General features: G+C 37.4%; 1 protein-coding gene across 2 annotated transcripts in view; it reads right to left on the minus strand.

Annotated features, from left to right (window-relative positions):
- Window positions 1-7,451, minus strand: part of HK3 (hexokinase 3) — a 102,014-nt gene extending 94,563 nt beyond the window's left edge. The window contains exons 1-2 of one of the 2 annotated variants that reach the window (XM_063447290.1): window positions 7,402-7,451; window positions 1,272-1,340 (exon numbers count right to left, since the gene is read on the minus strand). In XM_063447290.1, coding sequence (XP_063303360.1) covers window positions 1,272-1,328 — 57 coding nt within the window. In that variant the 5' untranslated portion in view covers window positions 1,329-1,340; window positions 7,402-7,451. Of the gene's footprint in view, window positions 1-1,271; window positions 1,341-6,220; window positions 6,296-7,401 lie in introns of those variants that run through there. The other variant, XM_063447292.1, reaches the window with a different exon arrangement.
- Between the last annotated feature and the right edge of the window lie 2,189 nt (window positions 7,452-9,640).

Genomic DNA, 9,640 nt, shown 5'->3' on the forward strand with positions numbered 1-9,640 from the left:
CAGAAAGTCTGGGCGGGGTTAGAAGGGGAGGGCTTGCAAAACCAACAGACAACAGGTTTTGCAAGCTGTTTTTAGATATACCCTCAATAAAAACAATGGATAATTAAATGCATGTAAGTTTTCATTTGGGGTATATCTAGTACACATTGTTTTTTATTTATTTTGTGTTTGAGCAGTGAAGTGTCCCTTTAAAGGTCTTAAGTAAACATGAACCGCTTAAAGCTAGGGATACCCCTTCTACAATGGGAAACCAATACCTTGCTGAACTATGTATTGTCATGCCAATGTCTCCGGCACAGGCTACCCTGCATCCACCCAGTGGTAGGGACTGGCAGTGCCATTATTACCCTGCCATGAGCAACCAGGCAGGTCTGTACCAAGGTATTTATAGAGCTATTCACGAAAGTGAGAATTTATGCGAATTCACAGTGAATGCTAAATTCAAGGTCAAAAGAGCAGAACAGGAAAAATCAAATCAGCTATACTTACAGTTCTGCTAGTTTGGCCTTAGATGTGAAATTCCCTTTGAATTCCTTGACAATTCTCACTTTAGATAATAACCCAGTGTGTGTTTGATAAATTATTATTAGAAGCTGAGTGGTAAAAGTGGCTGGGCCAGCAATGATTCATGCATCCACCACATACACCCTAGGGAATCACACTAGAGAAACAATGTTCTAGTAAGTATATATTTTATTCTGAACATACTCTAACAATTTCCTTTGCACAATGTACAGAATGTACAGAATACATTTTTACCTAAATGAACGTGAACCTTCAATACTGACAAATTCAATTTAAAATATTATTAAAATAAATATCATATTTGGCATATTTAAATACAATACAAACCTGTCTGTGTGTATTTAAATACACACAGACAGGATTGGCTTCCTTGCAATAAAATAAATTAATAAGTCTGTGTTTATTTTTCGTGAGTATCCCTTTTTATTATCTCGTGAACTCTCAAACTTTTCCTAGTTATTGTTTTTCAAAACAGACATACAGTCTCACAAGTCAAAATCACATAAACGTTACAATTTGTATCTCACAGTATAAATCGTTTACTACTCCTTCAAACATTTGGCAGCCCCCGCTTTGTTTTTGGAAGTCACATGTTTATGCAAATTGTAGTCTCTTGTTCCACTTGTTGTGCATTCTCTGTTATTGATGCTATTGTGATATGAGTGTATTACCAAGCACTTGCTACCCATGTGCACTGCCTGAAAAAGGCAGTGATATATACATTATATATATAATACTGCGCTCACCTTTTCAAATGTTGGACACTGCACACCGTCCACGGGCCTCATATCTACTTCTGCCATTGCTTGAAGTTTCTGGACAAAAAGAATTAAAAAAAAACACAGAATCAGCAGGGAAACTGAATTATGGAAAACAGGAAAGAAGAATGATAATGGAAAACAAAAATGATCAAATACGCAATACACAGACAAAGTGAAAGGGGAAGTTGCATGACGCAAAAAGGAATAATTCACATGATTCAGAAATATTTTCATATTTGCAGAGCAACGTCTCCCATAAATCACAGGATTGCCATTTTTCCAACTGCTATATAAAAACGATAACAAATTAACATACTGATAGCCTCTAAATCACTAAGAGGAAGTTATGAAAGTCACAGCTCAAAACAAAAGAACCTCTATACCCATTTATTTCAGTTTCTAAATGAATTTCCACTTCTGAGATGCTAATGACAGTAACAGAGGCAATCTGAAACTATGCAAGTACTAAAAATAAAGTCCCAGCATGTACTATTTCAAGGAACTGACCCTTTTTTATATCCCTTTCTTATTCTTTTTAGGAGTTCTGAATTTATGGTATAGACGAGTGAATCCAGCAATAAAACTTTAGGGGTGATTAGGAGTTCCCTCTTTCCCCCGTTTCAAGATAAATTGTCACTTTTCTGAATTTGTTTAGGAAAGCTTATTGATTCACATCGTACAATCTTTCCAGAGGATGTCAGAGCTTCCGCAGGGATGCATTAGTCTAATGCTTTACTATGTGACGCATTCTATTAGGACATCGTTGCATTCGAGCTGTGCATTTGCACCAATTTAAGTCTGCAACTAAGGCACACTGTCACCACTGCCAGTCTCTCAGTGGAGAGAAATAAAAGTACAAATTATTTTTATTATAATAGGAGTGGTGCCTGGCATCTAAAGGAGTTAAGGAACACATCACATTTTAAACATGAATAATGTCTTTTCATGTTGGGGTTCCTTTAAATTACACTGAATGTATTTGTAAATTAGGAAAACTAACTAAGTTTGCTAAATAATTTGTTTTTCAGTTATGTGGCAATCAGTGGGATAATACCCACCCCATGTTCAAGCATCCAACCACACGCTTACCACAGAAGTCACAATTTGGTGAGTAAATATGGAGAGGTTTTTAATGATAAAAATAAAAACTATGAACAGGCCAGACACACCCCTAACTTTGTAACAATTATATTTATACATTTCATTTAAATAGAAAACAACTAAAACAGCTACAAAAACCAAATATAAACAAGTTTTAGCCCTTAAACATAACTAATTTATTCTCAAAGAGAGGAAATGCATTTAATATTAGAAGCCGCTTCTTCGTGGCTCCAGGGTTTTTTCAAGCAGTCAACACATTTTTTTTTAATGTCCCTTGTAGTTGGGTCACAGTCCGCCTCCATAGATGGCCGCCGATTGGGTGACCTAATGCGTTTGCGTGCCAGGCACCACGCACTTTAGGACTTCCCCATATGAAAGCATTGCCTCAATGCTTTCATATGTGGTCTTTTCTGATGCTGGACTTCCTCATTCAGAGAGTGAGGATGTCCAGTGTCGTTTCGACGAGTCACACTCAGTGAAACTCCAGGAAGAAACACTAGAGGCAATCTTCGATACATCTTTAAACTGCAATGTTTTTTTCATTGCAGGGCTAAGGGGGGTAGGGAACCTGCACCAAAACCACTTCAATGAGATGAAGTGGTCTGGGTACATATAGTGTCCCTTTAACCACTTCACTAGAGAAATCTTGTATATAGATCGCTTTCAGACAAACATAAAAATAAAAAAAATTATACATTACAGAATGTTTATTATTCAATTATTTGTTCAACCCATATAAAAATATTTGGAAATAAAATAGTTTATAAAGTATTTGGTATCCATTATCTTGCAATATTTCATACGGCGTGTGAAATGTTTGTATAAAAGCAAAAATATTTTCTTTTAAATACTGTAAGTGTGCCAAAAATAGATAAATAAGAATAGTCGAATACCTTGCTTAAATTGTAAAACAAGATGAAAAGAAAGCAAAAAGAAAAAGATCAATTGCTTCAACCAGGAGTAGATACCAACACCTAGAATACTCGTGATATATACGTATAGATATAGATATACAATGTTAAATAAATATATTTCTAGCAGAGATGGTAGATCTGCTAAACAGTATATTTAAAATGAAATAAATCACTATAAAATAAGCAGTTCAATAACATTCAATCTTATGATACATATATTAGCAAGGGAAAACAATCTAGACACAAACAAATGTATCTAAATAGATATACACTGTATCAATGATGCAACAAACTCAGTACTGGTAATATATGAGACCCAGAGGAATAAAATCAGTCCAATAAATCTCTTAAATGTATGCTATTAAATTAGGCTATTATTCTTGCTATGAGGACAGCAAGGAAGCTAGCCAATAGGAGCTAAAAATACTCTAGCAACAGACTAATATCCCAATCAATAATAGTATGGTACATCAAAAATAAAAATGTTTTAAATCAAATTAGATTATAATATAATCAAATAAAAATAGTAGTAGACATGTAGAAGTGTAGGATAAACACTTATACATAAATCAGCAGTAGAATCCAGGAAGCTTTCTTTATAACGGCAACCGTTGATCCCAATAATATATAGTGCAGAGGCAAAGTGTTCACCGTAAAAAAGTTTATTATTCAACTAAATGAATATAAAAAAGATAAAAGTCACTCAAATGATAGCATAGGAATCCTCTGATGAAGTGACCGAGCGTCACGAAACTCATAAGGCTGCATCTGAAACTCACACACAGTGGAACGCATACTGAACCGAAGTGGAACGCACGTGGTGAATCTCCCCTTTCAGTCACTTGACACGCAGGACTCTGAAGCTGTCTTTGAAGCCGGCTCCGATAAGTCAGCAGTTCAAGAGAATCCAGGCTGTTGAGAGATAGACTCCATAGAAAGGTTCCCTATTCATATGCTATTATGTGAGTGACTTTTACATTTTTATATTCTTTTAGTTAAACCAATAAAAAATTATTTTACGGTGAACACTTTGCCTCTGCACTATATATTATTGGGATCAATGGTTGCCGTTATAAAGAAAGCTTCCTGGATTCTACTGCTGATTTATGTATAAGTGTTTATCCTACACTTCTACATGTCTTCTACTATTTTTATTTGAAACACAAAGGGATGGGGTAGGGCAGCCACTCACTACAAGTAGGTGGGGCCCACCCACACTCAATGAAACCTCCTAGAGCTAAAATTCATATAATTGGTATCAACCTTTATTGAGACGAAAAAATAATAAAATACTAAGAAAAATAAAAGTAAGTTGAAAGTGTTTAAACACACAAGGTAGGTTTGCAGTGTTTCAGCACTTTCAACTTACTTTTATTTTTGTTAGTATTATATTATTTGTTTGGCTCAATAAAGGTTGATACCAATTATATAAATTTTAGCTCTAGGAGGTTTCATTGCGTGTGGGTAGGCCCCACCTACTTGTAGTGAGTGGCTGCCCTACCCCATTCCTTTTTTGTTTTTAGTGTATTTACTTGGGGTTATGCCCCTGAATACCTCATGTAACCCCCCCTGAGACATTAGTGCTGGCTAGTCCATCACTATAGTCTCTCTCTTTCCTTTTTGTACTATTTTTACTTGATTATATTATAATCTAATTTTATTTTTTATTTTTAATGTACCATACTATTATTGATTGGGATATTATTCTGTTGCTAGAGTATTTTAGATCCTATTGGCTAGCTTCCTTGCTGTCCTCATAGCAAGGATAATAGCCTAATTTATAAGAGCATACATTTAAGAGACTTTATTGGACTGATTTTATTTCTCTGGGTCTCATATATTACCAGTACTGAGTTTGTTGGATCATTGATACAGTGTATATCTATTTAGATACATTTGTTTGTGTCTAGATTTTTTCCCTTGCTAATATATGTATCATAAGATTGAATGTTATTGAACTGCTTATTTTATAGTGATTTATTTCATTTTAAATTCACTGTTTAGCAGATCTACCATCTCTGCTAGAAATATATTTATTTAACATATTATATCTATATCTATACGTGTATATATATCACAAATATTCTAGGTGTTGGTATCTACTCCTGGTTGAAGCAATTGATCTTTTTTCTTTTTGCTTTCTTTTCTTCTTGTTTTATATATTCAACCTAGGGTGTCGGTTGTTTTACCAGTTGTTTAGTGGATACTCACCTTTTTCTACCTTCCCATCTATCTAAGAGGGATTATTCCCTCTTGGTCAACTTTTTATCTTGCTTAAATTGTATTTGCAAGGATGGCAACAGAATTTAAAAATAATGTTTGCAATTGACCAGAATGCCCACATAAAGTAAATAAAGTTAAATCATATATTCCCAGAATAATCCAAACATCTATAGCAATATCTGGACTGCTACTGTAATGCTAAAAGTGAAATGGTAGAGTACATTCACTCAAACCCCCTCCCTGACCGTAGGCATATGACCCATTGCAACTTCCTTTACCCTTTGAAAGCAAGGGGTGAGTAGACATTTTCAGCACATTTGTAGACATTAAATCAAGTGACCAGTGACTTCTGGCAGAGAAATTTGTCCCAGACTGGTAATCATTCCTGACTAATAATGCCCCAATGGCTAATGGCTGATTAATAATGCCCCAATGAACCTGCCAGTATGAAGTTATGAATCCGGCAGCAGAAACACTGCACATACAGACTTTAGGCACCATGACCACTTCAAATCACTAAAATCACACTCTTTAAGTGGTGTGGCGCAGAGGAGAAGTGGTGAGTGGGGTGGAGTAAGAGGAACACTCCAAGCTCCATCCCTACTGCAGTTTAGTATAGCTGTTACAGTGCTTGGTGTGCTCTGGCACCCCTTATTATAAGGAGTCAAATACTTTTTGGATGGTTTGACTTCTTACCTGTCCTCTGGACACCACTCTTCACTTCCACTACTAATGCCAGAGAGCTGTAAGTTCAAAAGCATGAACTTCTGTTAGCTTTCCTGAGCTACGTCCTGCAGCTCAACAAGAACAAGAATTTTAGGCTGGCTACAGTCAGTTCTGTGCATGTTCCGTTCCTGAGCATAGACTTGCAGTCATTGGTTGAGAGCAGTCAGCTGACGCTCTCAGCCAATGAATGGGGACAGGTTTGGCAACTGGCTTCTCAGACCACTACAGCAGTCACTTTAACAAAAAGTATTATGGTTTATTTACTAAGCTTGGAATTTTGGAGAGCTGACAAGGGAATTGCAACATGTAAACAAAACAAGAACCAAAATACTTACTTTCAAAAGTTAAGCCGAGTTGTATAATTCACCCAGTTCAGCTATTTTGGTCTAACATTTGCAATTAGTTTGTCAATTCTCCACAGTTCCTTGTTTAATATATACACCTTATTGTACACAATGTATAACCTCATTCAATACAAATTATAACCTCATTGTATGCAAATTATAACCTCACTGTATAGAAATTATAATCTCACTGTATACAAATTATAACCCCATTGTATACAATTTATAACCTCACTGTATACACATTATAACCTCATTGTATACAAATTATAACCTCACTGTATACAAATTAGCCTCCATTGCCATCTCAGGTACATCCTATAGACTGTAAGTTCGTTTGAGCAGGGTCCTTTTCAACCTGTCGTTCCTGTAAGTTTTCTTGTAATTGTCCTATTTATAGTTAACTCCCCCCTCTAATAATATTGTAAAGGCTACAGAATCTGTTGGTGCTATATAAATGGCAATAATAATAGTAATAATAATAATATTAATATTAATATTAATAAAAATGTCACAATTAATTTCTTAACAAACCAAATACAATTAACCAAAGTCTAAAAAGCTTCTACTATCACTTAATTTATCCAAATACTTTTAAAACTCAACAGCTGACTTGTTCTGTTTTTTTAATGTCTATATATACTATAGTTTGCATTAGGTACTTTTTGTTTTTTGTTTCCTCATATTTCCTCATTTGACAATGTACACGTAGCACAGTGTGTGGTAAAAATGTTATTATGAGACAGATAGTAAAGAATAAGATCACATCATGCAATAACTGCTACGGTGTGAAGTATGCAAACATACCTTCTGTAGGGAATAGTCCAAAAGTGCACACAACGGGATGTGACTACTCTCTCTCTCTTTAAACTCTGTTTCTTAACTCTCTAACACACCCTCCTTCTCTTGAGAATGACGCCTTCTCAAATAGCAGGAACCAGCCCAAAGAGTTAAGCAACATAGAGTGCAACATCAGTAACTGTAACATGCTGTACTCACCTCTCAATAATACAAGGTATAGGTGTGACCTTGGCTTCATAGACACTATGTAAAAGAAATACACTGACACACCACATTCTGCTTCTGGAGCTACACAACAAACAGCATGATTCTAGTGTACTTGCAGCATGCTGATTCTGGACATCACCTGTATACACATCACACAGCATCCTCCACCTGTATACACATCACACAATATACTCCACCTGTATACACATCACACGGAATCCTCCACCTGTATACACATCACACAGCATCCTCCACCTGTACACACATCACACAATATCCTCCACCTATACACACATCACACAGCATCCTCCACCTGTATACACATCACACAATATCCTCCACCTGTATACACATCACACAGCATCCTCCACCTGTATATACATCACACAGCATCCTCCACCTGTACACATCACACAATATCCTCCACCTGTACACACATCACACAGCATCCTCCACTTGTATACACATCACACAGTATCCTTCACCTGTATACACATCACACAGCATCCTCCCCCTGTATACACATCACACAGTATCCTCCACCTGTATATACATCACACAGCATCCTCCACCTGTAAACACATCACACAGTATCCTCCACCTGTATACACATCACACAGTATCCTCCACCTGTATATACATCACACAGCATCCTCCACCTGTAAACACATCACACAGCATCCTCCACCTGTATACACATCACACAGCATCCTCCACCTGTATACACATCACACAGTATCCTCCACCTGTATATACATCACACAGCATCCTCCACCTGTATACACATCACACAGTATCCTCCACCTGTATATACATCACACAGTATCCTCCACCTGTATACGCATCACACAGTATCCTCCACCTGTATATACATCACACAGCATCCTCCACCTGTAAACACATCACACAGCATACTCCCCCTGTATAAACATCACACAGTATCCTCCACCTGTATACACATCACACAGCATCCTCCACCTGTATACACATCACACAGCATCCTCCACCTGTAATCACATCACACGGAATCCTCCCCCTGTATAAACATCACACACTATCCTCCACCTGTATACACATCACACAGTATCCTCCACCTGTATACACATCACACAGCATCCTCCACCTGTATACACATCACACAGCATCCTCCACCTGTAATCACATCACACGGAATCCTCCCCCTGTATAAACATCACAGAGCATACATCACCTATATACACGTCACACAGCACCTTCATACACATCACACAGCACCTGTAATCACATCACACAGTATCCTCCACCTGTATACACATCACAAGGAATCCTCCACCTGTATACACATCACACAGTATCCTCCCCCTGTATAAACATCACAGAGCATACAGCACCTATATACACGTCACACAGCACCTTCATACACATCACACGGCACCTTCATACACATCACACAGCACCTGTATACACATCACACAGCATCCTCCACCTGTATACACATTACACAGTATCCTCCACCTGTATACACATCACACGGATTCCTCCACCTGCATACACATCACATAGAATCTATATACACATCACACACCATCCTTCACCTGCATACACACTACCGACATACATAGTATACACCACCTGCATACACATCTCACAGCATGATGCACCTGCATACACATCAAACAGCGTACAGCACCTGTATACACATTAAAAAAGCATACAGCTCCTCTATACACATTACATACAATCATCCACTTGTATACTCATCATACAGCACCTGCATACATATCTCACAGCATGCTGCACCTGTATACACATCACAGAGCATCCTACACCTGTATACATCACACATCATACAGCACCAGCATACACATCTCACAGCAGGATGCACCTGTATACACACTGCAAGGAACCTATAAACACATCATACAGCCCCTGTATGCAAATCACACAGCATCCTATACCTGCATACACATCCCATGGCATCCTGCACACATCACACTGCACCTGAATACACATCACACAGCATCCTCCACCTGTATACACATCGCACAGCATAGAGCAC

This window comes from Pelobates fuscus, chromosome 3 (genome assembly GCF_036172605.1).
Source record: "Pelobates fuscus isolate aPelFus1 chromosome 3, aPelFus1.pri, whole genome shotgun sequence".
Taxonomy (NCBI): Eukaryota; Metazoa; Chordata; class Amphibia; order Anura; family Pelobatidae; genus Pelobates; species Pelobates fuscus.